The sequence below is a fragment of the Pinus tabuliformis genome, chromosome J, assembly GCF_031772625.1.
Source record: "Pinus tabuliformis cultivar Carrire ecotype Pingquan chromosome J, CPIR1, whole genome shotgun sequence".
Taxonomy (NCBI): Eukaryota; Viridiplantae; Streptophyta; class Pinopsida; order Pinales; family Pinaceae; genus Pinus; species Pinus tabuliformis.
In genome coordinates, this window is record NC_142295.1 from 1,307,347,805 (window position 1) to 1,307,373,975 (window position 26,171).

General features: G+C 39.3%; 1 protein-coding gene across 1 annotated transcript; it reads right to left on the bottom strand.

Moving 5' to 3' along the window:
* Positions 1-2,877: 2,877 nt before the first annotated feature.
* On the bottom strand, positions 2,878-7,077 carry LOC149232067 (uncharacterized). Its single transcript, XM_089381824.1, has 2 exons — positions 5,680-7,077; positions 2,878-5,427 (listed from the first exon to the last, which is right to left on the bottom strand). Exons 1-2 carry the CDS (start codon positions 7,075-7,077, stop codon positions 2,878-2,880), a joined length of 3,948 nt encoding a protein of 1,315 aa, XP_089237950.1.
* Between the last annotated feature and the right edge of the window lie 19,094 nt (positions 7,078-26,171).

Consider the following 26,171-nt stretch of genomic DNA (forward strand, 5'->3'; position numbering starts at 1 on the left):
CTCTGTCGAGGATTTGGTCAACTACAATTATCGAGAGTGAAAAGGTTGGGAATGAATTGGCTTGATGGAAGAGGCCTGTGGAGATGCTATTCAAAAATCTAATGGGCATGTATGATATGATTAATAAGAGGCTGGAATTTATGGAAAAGGAATGAAATGAGAGGTCCAAAATGGTGAACGATAAAATGGAATGGATGCAGACCCACATGTAGTGGAGGCTCGTTGGGATGGTGACGGAAATTCTCCTAATGAAGACTATAGCTGAGACGTTATATGGAGATCTGAGGATGATGATGGGCAGGGCCCTCCAGAACTAGCGCCAATGTTGCAGGTGGCTATTATTGCAGAAGTGATGGAGGAAGATGGAAAGACAATGGAAAGTAGAAAACATTTGGGTACAAATTGGGCCTTAGCCTACTTTAGTAAAATATTATGTTTGTATTGCAGATAGAAGTTAATTTTGGTACAATGTTGTAAAATTGATTGATGTTATCAATGTAATACTATAGTCCAAAAATTCCATGGAAGTAAGAAAGTTATGTTAGGGATGTAATGTAAAAAACAATTTTTTTGATATAATATATAGATGTTTTATTTAAAACATAAAAATAAAAATAAAGATAATATTTATAAAATAGGATGGATTTATAATAAAAGTACTTATAAGTAGAATAAAATTTGTTGTAGTCATGGTTCTTTCAGCTGTAGTTTATTTGCTAGATTTTTTTGGACTGGTTTTTGGCATCTTCTCTAATCAAAATTAGTAGGCATTTGTTGGAATCACAAGTTTGAGTTGTTAATTCTCCACATTTCGAATTCCCAAATATTTTTTAGGGTGTCAACTTCATATATGTTATCAAAAAACCTAGATTAAACAACAACAATAGAGAACTACAATTTTTGTTTGTTTGTTAAAACTCCAACTAAAATTTCCAAAAATTGTAATAGTTAGACAATGACTTAAGGAATTTGATAGTTTCACTATTTTACTTAATTATCCAAAAAGTCTAATTGTTAGACAATGAATTAAAGAACTTGATAGTTTCATTATTTTACTTAATTATATAATAAAGTGTAATAGTTAGCAAGTTTACGTAAGTCTATTGAATATTAATTATCATCATTACCAATTCTAAATTTACAGAAATAAAAAATATTTTATTTAATTAATTAATAAATTATGGAAATGATTTCTATTAAATTAATTAATAAAAAAAATTTATTGTATTTTTTAACAAAATTAAATTTGATAACTCTTTCATATAAATTCAATTTAAGTAAATCTATAATCAAAATACAATTAATTTTTTTTTTTTTAATCTCTTTTTATTTTAAAGTATATCACTGCTATTTTATTTTATTTATTTATTTATTTTTATTTTTTTTTACAGAATTGGATACTTATGTATTATAAAAGCCAACAAAACAGAGTTCTAGTACATATGGAAAATAGATCTGAGAGCTGAGGATCAAAAGCGGGTTCGCAGACCTAGTTTCCTCGTTGCTTCTCTTGGTTAAACAGAAAGCAAAATAAAAACGACTGTATTGCCTAACGAAGGAGCCACCTATCCAGCAAAATTTACAATGCATAACCTTTATGGAAGTTTTTGAGTGGCGGAATCATCAGGAAGCGGGTCTTTCCTGAAGCTGGCTTTAGTTGAAGCCTCTGCTTGGTAGCTCTGAGTTAGGGAGCGGATGTGCTCGATGGCCTCCTCCAAATGGCTGCATCTTTCCTTCAGCGTTTCTATCTCAGCCTTTCTTTTCTCCAACTTCTTGCGCTTCGAATTCCTGTCTGCCTGATAATCTTCCTTCAGCTCATTGAGTTGCTTAGTCAGGCGATTGATCATGAAAGTGTGGGTTTTGCACATGGTGCAATCCTTGTTGTTGAAGATCTTGTCAAGGGGATTGCTGGCCTTGTCCTGAGCAGAAGTCTGACCCTGTTGGTCTGCCATCCGGGCTACTTGATGATGGGGAATTTGTGAATGAGGAGGCGAGCCGAGATCAGATGGGGGAAGGAAACCAGAGGGGAAAGCTGTGAGTGGGAGGGAATAAGTCAGAAGTGAGGAGGGCGGAGCTGCACAGGGAGGGCCGGAGAGGACCAGAGGGACCTGAGGAGCTCTGCTGCCCCTGTTAATCCAACTGTTAGTGAACTTAAACACAAGAATTACGAAAACAGAGATTACCACGATCAGGGAGCGCTGGACACGCTTCCGATGGGAGCGATCCGCTTCAGGAGAATGTCGACGCCTGAGAATTTCGCACTGAAGGAGCCCAGTAACGATGAAGTGTGCATGGTCGCTTTGATCCGAGCTTCTATATATAGTTTGATGAGGTTCCCCCCCTTGCTTGAGCCAAGTCTGTGGTGATCTGCTCATGAAGTGATTGAGATCTTCAAATAAAATCTTGCTGTACGCGGAATGGATGTCGAGGCATTGAAACAGAGAGTCGATGCAGAGAATATCTGCAGAGTGAATCTGAGACTCATGTGAGAGGATGACTGATATGGCATGGAATGGGATTGGGGACCTGTTCTGAGTAGTATAGTACCGATTTGGTCTTTCGAGAGGATAAAGCAGGAGGAATGAGGAATCAATAGGGTATCGATCTCGGGCAGAGCGAGATCTGAGATGAGGGAGCAAATCTTGCTTCAGGTTCGAAGTGCGCTCTCCAGATGGGCTGAAATGATGACTACTTGATGAGTCAGAGGGGAGATCACTAGAGGAATGAGAGTGCATTGTTCTGGGATCGATGGGAGGGGAGAAAGACGACGGAGTGAGGGGGAAAGGAGAAACGAAGGATGAGAGACCGGTGAAGTGATTGCTGATATGACAGATTCCAAGGACGTTGTTCTTGTGTGCTGTCTAGCAATTTGGTTTCTTATGGTATCGCCCTTTCATATATTCTCTCATTCTCGCAAACCTGTCCTTGCTGCCTGTTCATTGCCTTGCTGGCTAAGAGATCCGCCTCTGCGTTATTTTCTCTTAGGACGTGCCTAAAGGTTACTTCGCCCAAATTTCTGATGTTTTCGATAATTCTCATCCTTATGTTGTTGAGGCCTGCTTTGCTGAATTCTTTGTCTGTGCTCATAGCTGAGATGATGATGGTCGAGTCCCCAATAATGATGGCGTTCCTTAGTCCCAGTCTGGAGAGAATTTCAGTGCCTAGGAATAAGCCGTAGGCTTCATCTATGTTGTTCAAGGCCTTTCCAAGTCCCCATTCATAACTGCAGATGGAAATCCCCTTATGGTCTTTAATTATGCCTCCTGCTCCTGCTTCTCCGGGATTGTTCTTTGAAGCGCCATCAAAGAAAAGAAGGGGGCGATTTTGATTGAAAATCCATTGGCTTACCTCTTCTTTAGTTCCCCTGAGTTTCCAGTTGGAAGGCTTCTGATGTGCTTTGTTCTGGGGGGGAGGACTCTGAGAGTGGCTGATGTTGAAGTTACTGTACCAATCCCTTTCCTCTTGTGCCCAGCTCGTCTGGTCTGGAGGGGCTATGAAGTTAGCGCTGACAGCTTCAGAGATGTTAGCAATTGTTTTTGCTATGACATTGGCTAGTTTAGGCGTTTTGTTGTTAAAGACGTGATTGTTCCTAGCTAGCCAGAGATTCCAGCATAGGGTAGGAGGGATGCACTTCCACACTCTGATTAGATTATTCTTGCCTTTTCTAGAGTGAGGGAAATCCTTCTTCCAGTTCTTCTGAAGATTGTGCATCTGGTCGGGGATTCCCCGAGTATCCAAGGGCCTTGTTAACTGTTTCCAACAACTTTTAGCGAAGGGGCAGAGAAGGAAGGAGTGCTGGATAGACTCCTCCTCTGATCGGCAGAAACAACAGATCGAAGGGCCTTGAATTCCTCTCTTTCGCAGATTCTCAGCTGTAAGGATTTTCCCTTTTAAAAGGGTCCAATTGAAGTGTTTTACTTTTGGGAGGCATTCTGACTTCCAGGCAGCTGTATGGAGGTTCCATTTTGGTGCAGGGTTTGAATTTTGTAAAGATTTATATCCTTCTTTTACTGAGAAGGGCCCTCCACTAATGTCCCAGATGTGTCTATCTTCGTTCTCCTTGTTGATTGGTGCTGATCCAGAGAGTGAAAGCTTCAATGTGAGCCAGAGTTCTTTGAGGTCCAGAGGGAGTTGCAAATCTTTCCAGGCAAGCCATCTATTTTGGTTCCACAGAGATATATCGTACAGGGTGATTATCTTTCTTTCCTCCATCCAATCTTGCAGGGGCCTGAGCTCTTGGAGTAGGTTTCTGGGATTGGAGTTCATTATTCTGTCAGACCATATTTTGATGTTCTTTCCATTGCCTGGGAGTTTGGAGACATTTTCTCTGAAGTGTGCCAAGACTTTCTTGATGAGACGCCACATCGGAGTGCATGGCCTGTCTGCTATTGGTTCATTGAGGATGTTGGAGTTTGGACCTCTGAGATATTTCCTTTTTATTGTCTCCACCCACCACGAGCCATTTCCTGTGAGAATCCTCCAGATCAGTTTGAGCCCCAACGCCTGGTTGGAAAGGCTTGGAATTTTTATGGAGAGGCCTCCTTTTTCATAAGGAAGGCTGACTTGTTCCCAGTTGACAAGGCTATATTTCTTTGTGTCTTGTTTACCTCCCTGCCAAAGAAAACTTCTCATTATGAGTTCCATATGTTTATGGATACTTGCAGGAGCCATAATGACCGCATATTGGTAAATTGGGAGACCTGAAAGGACAGACTTTATAAGGATGGTTCTGCCAGCTAGGTTTAGCCAAGAGGCGCCCCAGCTCAAGAGAAGGCCTTTCATCTTTTCAATGTGATTTGTCCAAACCTCTGCTTTGATGTGATTCTTTGCCAGGGGCAGACCCAAGTAAGGAAATGAGCTCCAATTTTTTTGAAGTGGAATGTCCAAAATTTGGGCTATTCTCTGCTGTGTCTGATAGGGCACATTCCAAGTGTACAGTTTACATTTTCTGTTGTTCAGTTTGCCTCCGGAAGCTTGAAGAAATGCATCCAGAACTCTTTTGAACCTCCTAGCCATCAGACTGGAGGCTCCCCCAATTAGTAAAGTGTCATCCGCGAATAGCGAATGATTTATCTCCTTTATTCCTCTTTCAATGCGAATACCTGTGATTTCTTTTTTGGTTCGAAGATTTTCTAGATGAACACTCAGAGTCTCCGCCATGATAATGTAAAGAAAAGGGGAGAGGGGGCAACCTTGCCTTAGCCCCCTGGAACTTCTGAAGAAATTGCTGGGGCGACCATTGATCAGCGGGGCAGTCCAGGGGTTGGAGATACACCCGCTGATGATGCTAACAAAGTTGGAGGAAAAGCCAATTTTTTTTAGGACTGCACTTAAGAAGGAGTGGTCCACTCGGTCAAATGCGTTGGCCATGTCCAGTTTGATGATCATTCCACGTTCTCCTCTATTGTGGCTGCTATGAATGGCTTCCTGGATTAGAATAACATTATCAATGATCTGCCTCTCTGGAACAAAGCCGCCCTGGTTCTCTGAAATTAGAAGAGGAAGAAAATTCTTCAGCCTGTTGGCAATTATTTTTGTTATGATCTTGTATGAAACATTGCAGAGCGAAATGGGCCGGAACCTATCAAAAGATTTGGGGTTTGCTTCCTTGGGAATCAAGGCTATGTGCGAAGACTTTGTGTTGTCCCCCAACTTGTGTTTTCTAAATACATTTTTTACCATTCTCACAAAATCTTTCTTTATAGTTTCCCAATGCTGCCTGTAAAATGCAACTGTAAAACCGTCCGGCCCCGGGGCCTTATCTTGCTGCATGTTGAAGGTGGCTTCTTTGATTTCTTCTGCTGTAGGATCTTGCTCCAACTTGTTATTGTGTTCCTCTGTTATTTTGCTCTCTATTACACTTAGGAATGCAGCGCTATCATATTGTTGGGGATCTGCCGAAAGAAGAGCCTTGAAGTGATGAAATGTTGCGTTTTTTATGTCTTCTTGCTCCTTCAACTCCCTTCCTTCCACTTCTATTTTGTCTATCTGATTGTTGGCTCTTCTAATTTTGACATTATTGTGAAAGAAAGAGGTATTTTTATCCCCAGCTTTCAACCATAAGCAGCGGGATTTCATTCTTTGCTCCTCTTCTTCCACGCGGTTTTGCCTATATAGCTCTTTGTACAAGTTTTTTTCCTTCTCTAGATCTTCTGCTGTGTATTGCATCTGTTCTTTTTCTTTGTGCCAGCTCTCCATCTCTGTTAACAGCTCTGTTTTCTTTTTCCTTTCAGAGGTTGCTTTCTCCCTTGCCCATTGCTTTATGACTGTCCTGAGATTTTTTATCTTTGCTTCCCATACGAAATGTGGCGAGCCTAGTACTTCATTTGCCCACTGATTTCGTACAAGGGTGCGAAAGTCCTCATGGAAGTCCCAGGCTTTGTTATATTTGAAAGGAAGAGGGCCAAAGTTTATTCCTTTGTCCAAGGTGAGGACCACGGCCTTATGGTCCGAAGCTGTGCCATGAATAATGTAACTCCTGATTGCTTGGAAATTACCTGCTACACCTTCCTGAATTAGGATCATGTCCAGCCTCTCTTTTATATTGTGTGATCCTGTTCTCTTATTGGTCCATGTGTATTTGCCATTCGATAGTGGGGTGTCTATCAAGTTGAAGAGCTGAATGATGGCTTCTAACTTGTCTCTCGATGGGTCTACATGGTAGTTCCCGCAATATTTTTCTTCCACCTGCCTAATTAGATTCAAATCTCCCCCCAGTATTATCCTTCTACTATGGATAGTGGTGAGATCTGCTTCTATCAAGTTCCAGCAGCTGGCTTTGTCTCTGTAATGGTTAGGTGCATATATATTATAGATGTAATAAACTTCTTGGTTGCTTTTATTCCTTAGATCTGTTCTGATCCACCAGTTGCATAGCTGAGAATTGATGATTTCCCACTTATTTTTGTTCCATAATGTTCCTATACCTCCTGAGGCCCCATCTGAACCTTTTGAGATGCCTGTGTAGTTTTTGAATCTTTGGATTTGGAGTAGAAAGTCCTGCTCGGTGGTTTTGGTCTCCTGGATTAGGAGAATGTCTGGTTGTTCCTGATTTATAAGGTCCTTGATTGCTTTCATCTTTAAGGAAGAGTCGATCCCCCTACAATTCCAAGAGACCAAGTTCATTATTTACCAGTTGTGGGGTGGGATCCTGATTTCTCCTTGGCCTTTTCGCCGCTTCCTTTTAGCTTGCCTAGGAATGAGTCCATGGGTTGTTGGGTACCAGTTGCCATCTCTTTGGCTGCTGTTTCGTCCCTTAGCTCTTTATTCGATTTTCGACCAACTTTTCTCGGGGGATCTGTTGGCTGGTTGGCTTCTTTTGCTTTGTTTCTAGTGAGGATTCTTTCAATTGTAGGAGGGGGGGAGGGGGGAGGGTTGGTGCACAGAGAGACTGGGCGAGGGGATTGTGGAGGGGAGGGCGGAACTTCAGCTTCTAGAGATTCGAAGGGGTTGGAGGAGGAGGGAAAAGCTGAGGAGGGAGGAGGAGGAGGGTTAGGTTGGTTTGTTGCCGGAGGGGCTGTGGAGCTAGTGCCCGGATTAGAGGAGGACTTTTTCCTTTTGACTTGTTCCCATGGTGCTTCTGCATTTTCCTCATTATGTTCTACTTCATTTACTTTTAACTTGCTACATCTATTGGCAAAATGACCATACTCGTGACATACCTTGCATTTGAAGGGCAGTTGTTCGTAATCCAGCTGCTGGATGTGCATCCATTGATCCACCTTTATCTTAATGGCTTTTGGCAGTCCTTTCCCAAGATCAACTTCAACGCAGATCCTTGCACATGCATGCATATTCTCCCTTGGTTCCAATCTGTCTATGTATTTTCCAACTGCATTGCCGATTGCTTTGACCGATTCATCCCCCCAGCAGTGCAGTGGCAAATGAGGGAGGCACACCCAAACAGGGACCGGGTTGGGAATGTCCGTTTCCGGATCGAAATCTGGGGTCCATCTGTTCAGATAGAGGCCTCTTGTGTCCATGAAGTAAGGTCCATTGCGGAAGATGAGGTGCTTATCTTCTTTGGTCTCGAACAGGAAGGTGAAGTATCCTCGCCCGCAGAATCTGATGGCGATCTTTCCTTGGATCATTGTGCTCCAGTTGTGCTCCACCCATTTTTGGACAGTTCTTGGAGATGGCCAGAGTCCCGTGAACTGACCAACAAGACCTCTTTCTGATAAAGCTATTGCCGATTTCCTTGGGAGGGATGGAGGTAGGATCACCTCAGGGATCTCATCCAACTTTTTTATGAACTTTGATAATGAGGGGCGAGGTCTGGCATCTGAATGCTCTGACAGAAGAGAGGCAAAGATAACCTCTAGGTTCTCTGAAGCAGGGGGAGGGGAGGCGGATCCTGCCATTGCAGGCCCGCAGAGAACGACAAGAAGGGCAAACCGTCAGGCGGCCGTGACCCCGAAGGTGGGGCTCGCGCTGAGCGATGAGGTCAAGGAAGCAGCAGAGGCCCAACCAGGCAGAGCCTGGGGGCGAGGGCAGAGGCACGAGGGTGATCGATCAGAGTTCGCAGTCTGCCATTCCCGCGCAGTCGCAGAGCCCGTCGCACCCCACGTCAGTTTTTCCCTATTTTATTTATTTATTTATTTATTATTATGAAGTATCGTTTTTATTTTATTTTATTTTAGAGTTCTATTTTATACTTCAAATTTATCAGATACAGGAATATGTATACTTTGATTTTTTTATGTTAGCTTCAACATGTTACATAAAGCACCACTATTAATCGTAATAACATGTTTAGTAGTCACTGATGGATGACTCATGGCATCTCCCATAGTGACTTTAAGGATTTCTCAAACCTTGGGCATCATTGACACTATGTGGCATCTCCATGTTTATGTTAATGACTTTAAGGATTTCTAAAACCTTGAGCATTATTGGCACTTTTCAATGATGATAACACAATTATAATGACTCTAAATACCTATGCTCAAGAAGCCACCCTCTTTTCGTACACTTACAAATCATCCTCACATCATTTGAGTTGACAACATGGTATAGTAAATAAAAATGAGCTCTTTGATTCAACAAAGGGATCACTATTAACGTCTTCAAGCCTCCCAAACCCAATAGGTGATTGCATCCTTCCTATATTTTTAAGATTCGACAGAGTATTTTTCATGCTCATCTTAAAATATTCTTATGTAGTTTAATATTCTAATGATATTTTGTCAGGCGGAAAGAGTCGATAGTGCGGACACAACCAACCTCCCTAGGAGCCTAAGACTCTCTAGTGACAAACAAGACAAACAAGAGCAATCCTTCTCTAAATATGCATTTACTATATAAGAAATCAAGTGTTTAGATCCTACCTGTAGTCCAACGTTGTTGTAGCAGTCCAGCCTCGCTAATCCGGATGAGCTCCTCCTTCACTTCGAAACCTGCATTCACTAGCAATCAAACGATTAAATAGCACTTGATAATCTCATAAAATAAAACATATTTAACACATAGACCAAGGAGTACATGAAACAACTCATAAATAACAAGTTATTGAGAAGAATGGACTCATTTGCATTAATAGGAAACAAAAGGAACAATTACAACCTGCACCTTGGTGTTGTGCAAGTCCCTCCCAGGGTCCATCAAGAGTTCTCCTTTACTTTGACAAAGCTCACCCACTTCCAAATAAACAATGTAAACTTTGAAACGGGAACTATAAACTCAAAACGGGAACTCTCGCCCAAAAACCCCCAAAAAACCACAAAAACAGTGCTCAAAACGAAAAGTGTGTATACTGGAACGATGTTTTTTTTTTTTAGGTGTCAATTTTGCGGCTGTTTTAAAAATGGCAGTGACTACGAAATTTTCTACGAAATTTTCCTGCAAAATATAGCTTTAGAACGAAAGTGTTGATACTGGAATAATGATTTTTTTTTAGGTGTCAATTTTGTGGCTGTTATAAAAATGGCAGTGACTACGAAATTTTCTACGAAATTTCCCTGCAAAATATAGCTTCAGAATGAAAGTGTTGATACTTGAATAATGATTTTTTTTTAGGGCCAATTTTCATACTTTTTAAAAAATGCTAATAAAACCAATTTTTTATGTCTCAAACAAAGTTAAATTTTAAGGAAAAAACACATTAATGTTTCTGGTAGAATATCATTTTTCTTTCCTAAGTATAAATTTAACATGTTTTCAACCAAAATCAATAGTTTCTCATCTTAATAAAAGAATCAACGCTAGACCTTAAGTCCCGTGGTGGAGCACTAACTCAATCTACAACATATCAGGTGACTTGAAGTAGTTAACCCCCTTGCTACCTTATGATTCGATATGCTCATGCATCGATGATCTGCATCCCCAAAGTTGGAGCCCCCTCCTTTTGTCAGAATGATATGGGTCATATTAGTTATCATGTTTCTCGAGGTAGTTAACTCCCTCACTACTTCTCAACCCAACATATTTGTTGACCATTGATCTCGGTGGAACATGACTTGTCGAGCCAATGGAAAATCGTTTGAACATAACTCCCAAATGCCTGATGAACATCACCACATTACTCTTCCAGGTTGTCCATGAATGACAACTTGGTATCTATTTCAAATAATAATTTCATTATTCCGTTAGTCTCCCTCCCAATGGCATATCGTTCACCCAGTTCACTTTGATTTGATACAATATGGTTGGATATGACTAGTGATTATAGTCTACAAATACAAGAACTTGATAGATGGTTGCTTCTTCAACATCATTAAATGGGTTTTTGATGTGAGGTTTCACAAGAAGAACTCTAGCATATTTGTAGTTGCCTCTTGATCTTTTTACATGTGTGGTGTAACCAAGCACTCTCACCATTGATAATCAAGGGTAAGATATTCCTCAGGGCTCATGAAGAGCCTCAAACAACAATTGGTTCATGAAGGGCAAAGATGTGACAAGCAAGATTTTGAACCCAGGTGGAGAGGATAACAATCTAAATTTTTTTCCTTTCAATCATCTAAGCTAGACCCCATTGACAAAGTAGGTACCTCTTGTTTATTTGTACCTTCTTCTAATTTACAAGTCCCCTCCAGGTCTTTAACAAGCTCATTGTAAGCATTGAATAATTTCTGGTCAGATAGTGAAACGCTTTTGAATATATGACCTTATCGTATATTGTTTTGTAAGAGGCTTTAGGCCTAGTTTGATTGTTTTTCATTTACTGTTGAAATCATTTTTAATTTCAATTTACTGTTGCTTCTCTCATTTCCTTTTAATCATAAAAATAGACTTGAAAATTTTCATTTAAAAATATTTCTTTCTTTTCTCTTTGATCATGAAAATAAATTTGAAAAATTCCCCCAATTCAAGCATTTGGGCTTCAATATAAAATAGGCATAAGGAATAGTGCTTGAATCCTAGAGTTTGTTGGAACTCGGCATAAGAAATATGCATCCATCTGCCATTTCTATTATTATGTAATAAGATAAATTTGGTGCACTCATAATTGGAGAGCAATGAAGGGAGACAAAAACTCAAATTCCTCGAATTCAGGTTCGCGCTTTAATATAAAATAGACTTTAAGGAATATTGCATGAACGCTCGAGTTTGTTGGGACCTGGAATGGGAGAGCTGGACTCGTGTGTCTGAGCCCTTAAGTTAACAAATGGTGGAGATTGTTCAATGTGGGACCATACTCGAGCCTTCAGGACAGAAGGGAAGGAAGACTTTAAAAGATAGTGGAGTCATAAAAATGGAAGGAAGACTTTAAAAGATAGTGGAGTCATAACAACATTGTGCTATTTCACAATTACCATTTTTATTTAGTTTGAAAAATCATATTGACACCAACCATAACTTCTATTTTATCTAATCACTATTTTTATTTAGTTTGAAAGATCATATTGACACCAACCATAACTTCTATTTTATCTAATAAAATATATCCAAATTATGATAGTTTGAAACCATATTGTAACCAAATATAACTTTTTATTTTGTCTTTGTGAAGTACCTTTTGAAAATAAAGTTGTAAAGAGAGTGAAAGTTTAGAAAAACTTCCAAACATAGAAAGTGAAAGGAAGACTTTAAAAAATATTATAGCCATCGTGATATTTGACGATCCTCATTTTTCTTGAACCTTTATTATTATTTATTCTTTCGATGCCTCTTCTCCTCGGATAAGATTATACGTGTGAATTCCTCCACACATTTTTTCAACGTGACCATGATTTGTTCAATACCTCCTGTACTCGCTATGAGGTTGCATTTACCAACGCTTTCTTCGTCTCTATGCCCCACTTCATACGCCAATTTCTTACCGTCTTTCAATTTTCCAGTTGGCTGGAATCCTACACGCGGCTTTGTCCGATAATAGAAGTAGTAATATATATATATATCCATATTTCCAGAACATAATTCATATCTGGAGTGTAAGAGGGAGAAATGGATCATATCGCTGTTTTCCTAAAGCTGCTGTGCTTTGTAATGGCAGAGATCTCTGTTGCTGTAGATGACGGTCATCAATATGTGTATGCTGGTCCATTAAATTCACTTCAACCTGATCCTTCTCATTATGTTATGAAGGAATCTGGAGGAATTCATTAACTGTTAGGTACTTGATGATTTTGACAATGGAACCTCCAGAGCGGCGGGTCGATTCCCGGAATCGACCCGCCGCCGGGTCGGGCGGGGCGGAGCGGCCCGGGGGTGGCGCTGCGCGGCGCCTATCTTGCTAGTATCTTCCTTTCACATGGCTAGGCAGCTGTTGAACTTAAGCAAAATAGCATTATACAAAATTTTACAAAAAAAAATGAGAAGAAAAAGTGCTACCCTGATAATTTGTTAACTGTTAGGTACTTTGATTTTGACAATGGAACCTCCAGAGCGGCGGGTCGATTCCCGGAATCGACCCGCCGCCGGGTCGGGCGGGGCGGAGCGGCCCGGGGGTGGCGCTGCGCGGCGGCGCAGCGCCACCCCCGGGCCGCTCCGCCCCGCCCGACCCGGCGGCGGGTCGATTCCGGGAATCGACCCGCCGCTCTGGAGGTTCCATTGTCAAAATCAAAGTACCTAACAGTTAACAAATTATCAGGGTAGCACTTTTTCTTCTCATTTTTTTTTGTAAAATTTTGTATAATGCTATTTTGCTTAAGTTCAACAGCTGCCTAGCCATGTGAAAGGAAGATACTAGCAAGATATTACCTGAACAGATAGTTTGGTTTGCTTTCGGGATTTTGTACTGATTTTCATCTTTACATTTTGATATTTTGATATACGGTTCTGGGCATTTGGCTGATGTATTTTGTATAGTTTTATGACCTGTTTTATAGGATATATTCCATAGACAATAATATGATGTGAATAAACCATCACCAGATAATATAATATTATGCTTTTTTTCTTCCTGGAAAAAAGTATATCCATAAATTCCGATGAATGCTAACAATGAACGCACTGCACTACATGTTACATCGATGTCATATTGATGAGTAATAATTGCAAATGGAACCATATGGATCGGTGATTTCGACATTTAACTTAAAAAAAAAATGGTAATATGAGAATCAAGGAGATGTGAAGCAATAACGATGACTTAGACCAGGAGATACCTCGAGATATGAAGCAATAACTAGAGTTGCATTGTGGGATGTGCAAATAGTTAAGTTTTTTTTGTTTTTTGTTTTTTTTCTTTTAAATTGTGAGCATTACTAGGGATGTGTGAAAACTATTAAATTTAACAGGTGCGTCAGTTTTGAAATTTTAACTCTAATATATCATGATTCTAGAGATATAAAAAAATAATTAGATTTGTATGATTAAATTTGCAAATAAAGCATGTAATTCATATATATATATATATATATGAATATGAAACAATAACTAGAGTTGCATATGTACAAATAGTTAAATTTTTTTTTTGGTTTAAAATTGTGAGTATTACTAGGGAGGTGTGAAAACTATTAAATTTAACAAGTGCGTCAGTTTTGAAATTTTAACTTTAATATATCATGATCCTAGAGATATAAAACAATAATTAGATTCATATATATATATATATATATGAAGCAATTACTAGAGTTGCATAGTTGGATGTGCAAATAGTTAAGGTTTGTTTTTTTTTTGTTTTGTTTGTTTTTTTTTTTTTTAATTTTGAGTATTACTCGGGAGGTGTAAAAACTATTAAATTTAACTGGTGCATCAGTTTTGAAATTTTAACATCATGATCCTAGAGATATAAAACAATAATTAGATTTGTATGATTAAATTTGCAAATAAACCATGTACATTATATATATGAATGATGATAAGTAGATGTAATTTATTTATTTTAATTTGATTATCTAATTTGATGTGACATCGTTTTTTTATTTAAGATAATGAAAATAATTTTAACAAAATAAAATGTTATTTTCTTTATTTAAAATATATTTCTAAACCATAAATAAATTTAATGTCTTTTTCAGAAGTGTTTGAAATATGTTTTACATAGATTTAACCATTTAATTTTAACATTTTTAAGTTAAAAAGTAAAAAAGAAAATATATAAATTATTATTAATCATATTGTTGCAAAACGGAAGAAACGCAAATATATGGTTTTTTATAATTAAATATATTATTGCAAGAATCATTTAGAATGAGACAGTTTTGGATTTAACTGACACAGGTTTCTCGTAAATAGATACTCCTCTAAAATGTACATTGTTTACTCAGCGGCACATGGAGCATGCACAGTAGTATTCAATTGGCCCACCCGCAAGTGCCGCTGCAATTAGCTGATGGCAGGAATTGATGGTGTGGGCCTCTAGAAAGGGATATTCGCCCACACTCTCTGATAGGGGGATGACACTCTTTGCTCTTATTCATTGAATGTGTGTGGTATGCATATAACATGTACAGATTTCTTTCCTATAACGCATTCTTTTGGTTTAGTATATGATAGTAAAAAGTTTTGATAATTAATTTAGTATATAGTATTTAGTATTTGTCATTTTATAAAGCTTTGAAAAATTATAATGTTGTTATATTTTTTAGTTTAGAATTATAAAACAAATTCAAAAATTACGATAAAATTTGTGTTCTATGTAATTGGTTGCTTTAGTTCAATGTAGATGGTTATGTTATTTTAATCCCAGAAAACAAATTCTCTGACAAGTTGGGCCATGCGGTGTAATTAAATAACTTTTTTCTAAATATTTATTTTATTGTTAATTTTATTCCAAATTTGATATAAAGTTTTCAAAAATTAAGAATTTAATTTATAAAGACTTAGTGTCTCAAGAGTTTTTTAGATTTTTCAGGTGATGAGTCAATTTATGCATTCAAAATTATATTTAAATAAAAAGAATCATAATTTCTCTTCAACCATTACTGCTTCAACCATTTCAATCCATTGATTTCTGTTCCGCAACTGCCATTTAAGCAATCACTCTTGGATGATGAAGAAGAACAAAGTGCATAAATCAATAGAATTCTGATTTAGCGAAGGAAAGCAATGAATGCACAAAAGCGTGAGTTGTGGAAATAGTGCTCTCTGCAACGGATAACGAAGAATACAAAAATACCTTAAAAGTGTAGCTACAAGTGAAATATTAACAAAATGAATAAAGCGAATTCATGAATACAAAAGGAATAAAGAGAATTCATAAATTAAAAAATTAGCACACAATTTCAATTTTAAATATTTAATTTTTAAATAGTCTATTTTTGTAAAAGGGAAAAAAAACTCATATCTTTTTAGTGAGAAGTGAAAAAAAAAAGACTAAGTGTAATATTTTTTTTTGATGTAGTGAAAATAGACTGTATTTGTCTAAATATTTATGTTCAATTTTTTGAGGAAAAACAATAAAATAAAGTTTTTAAAGAGTCTTTCAAGCTTAAGCTTATTAAAGGGGATAGGAGCTAGACATTTGGATCATCCTTGAGTTTCTCTATTTTATTGTGTTTTCTTGAGAACTTGAAGTGGCTAGTACCATATAAAATAAAGTTTCTAGAAAGTCCATCAAGCCTGCTAAAGAGGATAGGAGTTAGACATTTAGATCATCTTTGAGTTTGTCTATTTTATTGTGTTTTCTTGAGAACTTGAAGTGGCTAATACCATTTGATTGGGGGACAATTTTACTTATATAAACATGTGATCGCGGGACAATTTTACTTATATAAACATGTAACATTCTTACGGTTATTAATATAAGTAAATTGGTCGTTCGGGTAAAACGATGGGGCAAGGATGCGTTGCCAATCTTGGATAGTGAGTCGAGTAAGTTAATTATTATTTTTTGAAAAAAAAGTTGTTATTATTATTTTTTTGACATGAAATTCATAAACAAACTATTATTTGACCATTTTTAGTTAATATTTTTGTATAAAAATTGTGATTTTGACATGTTAATTCTAGCAAAAAATTATCAAAACGTTTAGTTTTTTTGTTATATTTATGTTAAAAATGGTTATTTTTTATGTCCATTGTTAAAAAATGTTTTTTTTTAGAAACAATTATTTCATGTGGATTGAAAAATTAATTAAGGATGTCTAAATATGTAGATTATCTAAAATTCAAACTATCGACTTTCTAATTTAAAAACGCAAAACAATAAAAACCCCACTAAAAAAAAAAATTAAGATAGAGAACAAGAAAATATGAATACAATGACGACTTCAAAAACTATCAAATTTAGAAAATATTTTTTTACATTTCATACACTAGGTCTTTTAAAAAAACGGATATTCAAAAAATAGGTCTTTTAAAAAAGGGTGTGATGCAGAATACTCACTTTTTAAAATCAGGATGAAAATCACTACCATTCACTACCATTCTAAGACTTAATGCACATGAAAGAAATTAAAGTTCCAAAAACCATGTTCTAAAAAAAACATGTGTATTCTGCATCAACACTTTTGAAAATCGGGTCATTTTTTTGCCACCTCTACAAAACGGGTAACAGTATCAGTTCCCGTTTCAAAGTTTGCATTGTTAATAGAACAAGAAAAGATGGTAATCTCTCCTCACAAGCTTCTAAATGGGAGTCCTAATTCCAGCAGCATCTACCCTTAGAAATGTTTAGCTTCCAACCTCCCCTCCTTCTGGCCCAATGCCTGTATTTATAGTGCCCAAGAGGAAGTTAATCAGGTCCACCATCAATGGGATAATCCCCTCTTTGGATGGGATAGCTCCCTTATTGATGGGATAAGTTCCTCTTTGGTAGGGGTACATGAACCATCTGGAGACGCTTCATACACATCAAACATACTTCTAGAAGCCTCTAGAAATGACCACAAGTAACTTTTTTGGAGTGAAACTTGCGCCTTTTGACCTTTACAGGGTTACGCACCTGCCCCTTTACATACAAAGCGTACAAGTACGCAGTTTTTGTGAACATTAGGTGCGTATACGCAGGTAAGGCCGAGAGAATCTGCGTACCCAGAGATAAACACATTTACAAAGACTTTCTCTCTTTTTGGAGTTTGACATGGAGAGCAGAGGGATAAGACTTGCCCAGGAGGATAGCATGACTGTTGATAGAGCCATACTAACTGTAAATAGCCATGGTGACATTTTTTAGTGTAACAGATTGCCCGCTAAAGTGTGAAGCCTATAGTAGATTAGGGTTTTGTATTATCTAGGAAGGGTGAAGCGCTTTATCATTTCAAGGATTATCTCGTGGAGAGCCTGGCCAGGACCTGCAATTTTCAACACAAAATACATGTATAAGATTATATCATCGCTGAGGTAGGCATTCCCATACTCAGATCAAAACTTTAACTAACAGACTAACTACTCTGATACAGGAATGATCTTGTAGTACATCATAATCATAGACTTTCGTAGACACAATATGGGCGCAACCATCTGTTTATGATTAGTCTACTAGATAATGAATACAAAACTCCTCGCAGCCTGGATGGTGGAAATTAGATCCAGGGTTTTCATTTCTACTTCACGAATTGGTATGATTCTAGCCATGCGAATAAATGAGTTGATGTCGAACATGGTAGAAACCACTTGATTACCAGTCGATGATGTAAACTGTTAACAAGTGTGAGAGAAACCACCAGTAATGTCAATGGTTCTCAAAGTACCCAGTACAATCCATGTAATGTGAGTGAATGAGTTGATGTCGAACATTTAACGGAATCCTTCGATCGAAAGTCAATGATGTAAACTGACGTCAAAGGCGAGAAACCTGCCATTGATGCATGCAGACTTCAAGGTACTGATGATTTCTAAGTCATCTCTCTAGATAATGTGCTGATGTCGATAGAAAGGGACCCGTTGCAGGCAAGCCCACAACACGAAATCATTGTTCAAGTTGAAGAAATGTTGCTGTAAGGACTGACTCAGGGATGGTCAAATGGATGACAAGTATTTTGCAGATGAAAGTTTTGCTTGCAGACCTCTTGAACACATAACGACACAACAGATGGCTTGGTGATGAATGACTCAAAGTTAATCCCCATAACCCAGCTGAAGACTTTCAATGTGGTTTGATCAACTGTGAGGTAAAGGATTTCCCAACCCAGGTGAATGAAAAGTGTCGTGTTCAAGAGTGGTAATAAGGTTTCTTCTGAGACAAAGGATAAAAAATAGGCTCATTCTTCTCTTTTTTCCCCCACCATTTCTGGCAAGTACCTCTTTATTTTTAACAAGCTTAGGGAGGATAACATATGCTTGATTATAAGCTCATCCTTCGGATGAGTCCAACCTAGTTTTGATTCGAACCCTAGGAAGGAGTGGTTCGTTCCTGTTTGTAATTGAACAGGTCCTTTACTGTGAAATTTTAACGATCCCAGTATAGGAGAAACTCGGTGTTTTTCAATTTTAGAGAGTCTGAAAAACTTAAGAAGACTCTAGGTTGAAATTTTTCTTAAATTTGTGTCCCCCAAGCCCGAAAAAGTATAAAATAATACCTAGGAGAACCGCTTGATCTTGCGACCAAGGAGTACTTTCATGATTAGTGTCTCTGACCTGAAAAGTAAAAAGCGATCAAGGAAACGTCGTTTTATTTCCATATCGAGTTTGAAACGACAAAAAGCCGGCCATCGTTTCCTATTTTTACAGTCAGAAAAGAGCTATAAGGGGACCGTCTTTTAATTTTGTTTTAACGAGTGTAAAAGAAACGCTCGGCAATCTTTTCATATTTTAGGAGTCACAAAAGAGCTTAAAAGATGACTCTGATGTTTTGGTTCATGAAAAATGATGATTTTACTCTAAAGTCCTTTTGTCCTGCACAAAAACGACACATTACTCATACCTGTTTAAGATGGGTAAAAATACATTGAAAAATGTCCTTTCATGGTAAAAAATAAACAAAATTAGCATTCATTCATCCAAAAAACCTATAAAAATACTTTTTACCATGTCATTTTACCATTTTACTGTTGAGGTTGAGAAAAGGGCTTTTGACAAGAAAACTTCCTGTGGTCATTGCGGAGAATCCGACTATCAGAATCGAACACCGTCTCATCAGGTATTCTACAACATCCTTCTCTTGCTTTCCATCCATTTAAAATTCATTTTTAAGTTTTTATTTGATTTTTTGGAGGTCTTGGGGTTTCAAGATGCGCCCTGCGGGGTACGCAGGTCATGCACTACCTGCGTACCCCGATATTTTCTCAATGGGGAAAATACCGGGTGTATGCACCCGGCCTTAAGGGAAGCTGCGTCCAGACGCTCTGTCCCTAAAAGCCGGGGTGCGTACCCCGCAAAACGCATTTTGAAAACCTTATCTCTCCAAAATGAACCAAAATTTTAAAATTTTATGGATTCTAACAGATGTTTTATGATGTGCAGGGAGCACACCATGCTTGATTGGCGTGAAAGAGAGCACGAGGACGTTGATTTGGCCGCGATAGGTCATCAAACTTCTATTGATGCATTAAAAGCATGCGGACTGTATAAATACTGGGCCATACCTGGCATGAGGGGCCAGGTGCCATTCCTTGAGTGGCTGGTTGAAAGGTGGAACATTCAGGAGCAATGTTTCTACATCGGAGAGCACCAGCTCGAGATAGAGCCCTCCGACATATATTTTCTCACTGGCTTGCCTAACAGGGGTGAGAAACTCTCTCTATTCGGGACTAGGCCGGGTGGCCAATCCCTTGCTAGTCTCCGGCTAGAGTGGTGCAACAATCAAAACCAGGAGAAGGGGATAGAAATCAAGTACATATCCCGACCTGAAATTATGGTGATAGCCTTTACTGTTACCAGACTTTGCGGCGCGACCGCTTTGCACCATGCCACCGGGTCCCAAATGCGGATGGCTATAGATTGCTTCCAAGGCACCATTTTCAACTGGTGCGATGCTGTGTTGGCTAATTTGAAGGGCCAACTAACCAGGGCAAAGAGAGGACAACTGAAGACCTTTGGATATGGGCCTTTAGTCGTGAGCTTTGCCCTAGAGAGAGTTCCAATGCTGGTCCCCCAGCATCTTACAGTTCCAGTTGGGGCTCCTCGGGAGCCTAAGTTGACGAGATGGGTTGCGGTAATGGCCCGACATCCTGATGAGGGCGCAGCAGTTGTTCGATTTCCTGATGGTTACTTTCACTGGCTAGAGAGCCAGGTCTTTGCTATTCAGGACTTTCCTTATGCCGGAATGGATTTTCGGAATGATCCGGACATGGCTCTTCCACAGGGAGAACAGTGGGACGACAGAGGTATTTCATTTTTCACGAGTTTTCAAATTATGTATATATATTTTTTTTGTTTTTATATATCGCCTCAAAACTGACAGCACAAATTTTCAAAATGCAGATGTAGGTCCACGGCGTCCAGCCAACCTTCGGGCTTTTGAGAGGAGAGTACCAGCTGTACCAGCACCAGCCCCACAGGATGCGGCCGCAGAGACCTTAGCCGAGCTGGAACAGGATCTAGAGCGTCTGACGGCGGATATACCAAGAGACCACCATAGATGACATTCCCATTCGACTTCAGCGCTATGTGGTCGCAGTCCCAGGACCTTTTAGGAGGTTCTTGTGTAGGGTAGCGCGGGCAGTGTTCTCATATAGAGAGCACCACCAATGATTGGCTAGTCACTTTTGTAGACACATATGAAATTTTTTGTTTTTTTGTACTTATCATTTTTGCCGATCATAAGGTGCTTTTCAACCTATGATCGAAGACAATGTATATTTTTGACACACTCCTATCTATATATATATATATCATCATTATTGGCTCATCTTGTTTAACATATGTGATGAAATGTTTTTAAATTTACTTGCATGATTATCGTAAATGTCTGTCCAACATTCGAGAAGCAATTGCATCTGCTAATGTATTTAAAGACCTTGGAATATGCTGATATTCAATGTAATCAAATTCACGTTCCAAGAGGCGTACTCTCAAAAACAACCTTAATAACACAGGATTTCTAATGGCATATACTCTATTAAGATGTAATACAACGAGTTCAGAATATAACCTCACTATCAAACGTCGAATTCCAAATGAAATAGATTTAGACAATAATTCAACCACTGCACTGTATTCTGCAATGTTGTTCGTCGTTTGATCGAGGCTCACCCCATGCATAGAAACTAACTCGTTAGAGGGCGAATAGATAACCCAAGATGCGGAAGAGATATTCCGTGTACTACGACAAGCACCATCGGCAAATCCAATGTACGTTTGGAGAGGCGTCGACATCTGCAATATCAAGAGTAAAACCAAGATAAGCCATAATAACGACGAAAAACACACTTTCTAAGCTAAGCACACTATCTAAACTAACAAACATACTAGCTAGAAAGAAAACCTAACCTAACTAAAATTCTCCATACCCACCATTTAAGCATAATACCTCTTTAGGTAAAGTCCATTTCTGGGTTTACCCAAAGAGTCCCCATCAAAATCTACCAGCTCATAGGCCCCTTTTGCTAGCTTTCGCTTTACAATGTAGGGTCCATGCCACATAGGAACGAATTTTCCAGCACCTAGCTTATCGTTAGCTTGATCATATAATAGCACTAGGTCTCCCTCCGAAAAACTTCGAGGGGTCACATTTCTATCATACTGAGCTTTCATTCGCTTTGCGTGAGTCTCGATTGCCAATGCAGCGTCACGTCGAGTCTCATCTAACTGAGCTAAGTATAATAAACGTTTCTCCTCTTCGGAAGTAGCTGGGAGTAATTCGACAGCCATTTGAAGTGATGGGATTTCGCATTCAATGGGTAACACAGCTTCCAAGCCATAAACTAGATGGAAAGGAGTGAACCCTGTTGAAGTTTTCACTGAAGTTCGGTATGCCCATAGCGCTGAAAATAACATGTTGTGCCAATTCAACCGATGAATACCAATGATTCGTCGAATCATGATAACCAGAACTTTGTTGATAGACTCAACCAAACCGTTGGCTTGCGGATAATAAGGAGTAGAGCTATCGTGGCGCAAACCAAGCTGGCTTGTAAGCTCGGTCATCATGATGTTTCGAAAATGGCTCCCATTGTGAGTGATGATTGCTTGCGAGACACCAAACCAAGTTATAATGTGATTGAATACGAAAACTGCAGCTGTTTTGCTGCTTGCGTCGAATGTACGCATCGCCTCGGCCCATTTAGTAAAATAATCAACCGCGAGGATGATATACGCATGCCCCCCGGCCGAGTGAGGGTTACAAGTAATAAAATCGATACCCCATTTGGCGGAAGGACCAACGGAAATTATAGGATGGAGAGGAGCAGGTGGTGCGCGCATCTTGCGATCAAACACTTGACAGTTGTGGCACTTTCGGACCGCAATGATACAATCTTTAAACATGCACGGCCAGAAATAGCCAGCGCACAACACCTTCTGAGCTGTGGCATACCCAGACATATGACCGCCACATGATCCAAAGTGACAATCATTCAAAACCCTCTCAGCCTCTTCGTGAATTAAACAACGTCGAAAAACTAAGTCTGCCCCCCGGCGATAAAGTGTATCTCCAATAATTCTGTATTGCTGGGATTGAAACCGAATTTTTCGACGTTCCGACTTTGAAGCTTCAGGCCGAAAGGTTTGGGTTTGGAGATAGATGATTATATCCCCGTACCACGGATCTAAAGTACTGATAAGAAACAAAGATTCGTCCGCAATGGACTCCTCTGCCACAGTTTCTGTGTCAGCACGCGGGAAATCACACATCAGTTCCGCAAAAACTAAGGATTTCTTAGACTTGGACTTCTCAAACTCCAAGTCGAACTCTTGCAGAATAACGATCCATTTAGAGTACTTGCCCCCTAGCAGTTGTTTTTTCAAAATATAAATCATAGGGTTGCAATCCGAAATAACTGTAGTTTCACGGAGAAGAATGTAGTGACGAAAACGCTGGACAGCTTGAACGGCTGCCAGGGCCAATTTCTCCACATGCGAATATTTTAGCTCAGTGGGATTTAATGTCCTACTAAGATAATATATCACATGTTCCATTCCGAATTCATCTTCTTGAACTAACACCATTCCAATAGTGGAATGCGAAGCTGCGAGGTATAAGAAGTAATCCTGGTTGTAGTTGGGAGGATGCAACAACGGTGCATGGATCAACGCGTGTTTAAGTGCATCAAAAGATTGTTGAGCAATCTCGTCCCAAAATAATTGAGCGTTCTGTTTCAACAACCGTGTAAAACCTTTAGTGACCTCGGCGTAGTTTGGAATGAATCGGCGTAAAAAGTTCGCTTTCCCTTGCAAACTTTGGAGTTGGCGCAAACTCGAAGGAGGAGGCAATTTGATGATAGCTTCGACCTTTGAGGGATCGACGTGAATGCCGGCTTTTGAAACAACAAATACCAGCAATCGACCCGTTTCTATACAGAATACACACTTGTGGGGATTCAACCGAATACGATAATTCCTACACCTCATAAAGATTGCTCGTAAGTGGACAAGGTGATCAGCTCGATGTAAAGAATGAGCAGGAAAATCATCTAGGTACGGTTGCACAATGTGCTTGATGTCATGAAATGTGTAAGACATCTCCCGTTGAAAAGTGGCTCCGGCATTCTTAAGCCCAAAAGGTAATTTGCAGTAAGCAAATGTCCCCCACGGACAAATGAATGTCGTTTTTGGTTGATCGGTAGGTAGAATATTGATTTGATTATAGCCCGAAAAACCATCCATAAAGGAAAACATTTCGCTTCCGGCACAATCATCAATAATTTGATCGATATAAGGCGTAGGATAGTTGTCTTTTGGACAAGCTCGATTTATATCCCTATAGTCGATACAGATTCTTATTGTTCCTTGTTTCTTGTTAACCGGAACAATATTCGATACCCAATCTGTTAACGGGATTGGATAAATGAAACCTGCTTTCAACAGCTTCTCGACTTTTGCTTTAATCGCAGCCGCTTTCCGATGGTGAATCTGACGCAACCGTTGCCGGACGGGTTTAGCGTCCGGGTAGGTCTTTATTTCATGAACAACAATGGCAGGATCGATTCCTGGCATTTCTTCGTAAGACCAGGCAAACACATCGCGGAATTCTTGGAATAGGGCCTTGTAAGTTTGAATTTCATCTTTTGTACATGAGGCACCTATATGAATGTTTTCCTCAATTCCGAGCTTCACTGAAATGTCAATGGGAATAGTGCGAGAAATATTCCCTAAATTCAACTCTGAATCAGAATGTTTCGTTGGATTCTGAGCTTCTTTGACATATTCAGCGTTAAAAATAAATGAAAAATCATTTTCAAAAGCATCATCCTCAGGTAAAAACGAAGATCTATGATGGAGATCTTCCCATGGTAGATCGTCTACACTTAGGATTTCGCGAAGTTGCTCGTCAGATGACACGACTTCGAGAAACGCTATCCGTTCTGAGGTCGATGTGAAAAGTGATTCTTCACTGACCACATTCATTTGTTCTATTTGGGTTGAACGCGAGTCGGTAAAAGACATGACGGCTTCATAAGCAATTTCATATGGACTCAAAGGCATAGCATCACCGAATGAGTCTATCTCATATTCAGACGGGACAATCCAAGGATCGTCGTAAATAATTGTGTCTGATGTAATCATATGAATTGATGCAAATGAAGGGTCTGCGTTGATTGGAGGGAAAGGAAAAGTTCCCAGTAAACCGGAATCTTTAACTAAACCTACGCCAACGTCCCTATAAGGGATTGTCGTCTTACCGACATGCTGGATACTCTCTGAAGAGGTTTGGTCGGATGAAAAGTATGTCAGCTGATCAATTGTCACGATCTTATCGTTATGTGGAAACTTTATTACTCTGAAGACCGATGAAACGACCGCTGTCATATCATATGACCAACTTCGACCCAAAAGAAGGTTGTAGTCTAGAGGGGCATCAACCACCTCCACATCCAGACTAACGGTTTTACCTTCTACCCCTATAGGCAATTCCTGTAGAATACCAAATGGACGGAACCCATGGCCATCAAAGGCCTTAAGGATGGTCGGGGATTGGTTCAGCGAAGGAGAACCAAGCGATCTCCAACACTGAATCGACATAATACACGTGGAAGCTCCCTCATCAATTACAGTCCAATGAATAGGCATGTTTTTTACTATCACTGGAATCTGGAAAGCCATTTGATGTGGTAGACGCAGTGTACTATTTTCTAGATCGAAGATTATCAGATTCGGGTCCTGAACATCAATAGCTCCGATAGCCGACAAAAGTAATTTTCGTTGTGCTGGGCATGATTGCAGCACTTCTAAAGCCGACATTGTTGAGGGTGAAACAGCTAAGTCCTCAACAATGTTGTAATTCTGGGCCGCTCTCGCATGTGGATTAAAAGCAGACCTTCGAAGTACACCCTTGGTGGGCGGTTTGATTACTAAGTCCGGGTTAGGTTTTTCGATCTGTAGTGGATCGGAACCAGGAGCTGAGGTTGATGGATTAGAATGAGAAGATTCTGCTTCCTTACCATCAACAGGATTCTTACTACCATAATCTTGCGATCGAGTCACAATCCTCACATGAGACATCATCAAAATGGGTTCTTCACTGGCAGTCGAGGAAGAACCTATCATCTTACTCTCCTGCTTTGGAAATGGATCTTTTAACACAGCAGGAGTGGGAGACCCTTTGACTATTTTCACAACCTCAGCCCGATGAGGGCAATCTCTTGTAAAATGATCCTCTTCACAAATAAGACAAGGATATCGAGGTTTGCGCTTTTCGTCATTGGTTTCCGACCTTTCTGTTTTCTCCTTCGGAGCCTTGTCTTCTTTAGCCTTCTTCTTTCCTTTCTTCTTTCCACCGTTTTTTGATTTGGCTGTAGATGACTCTA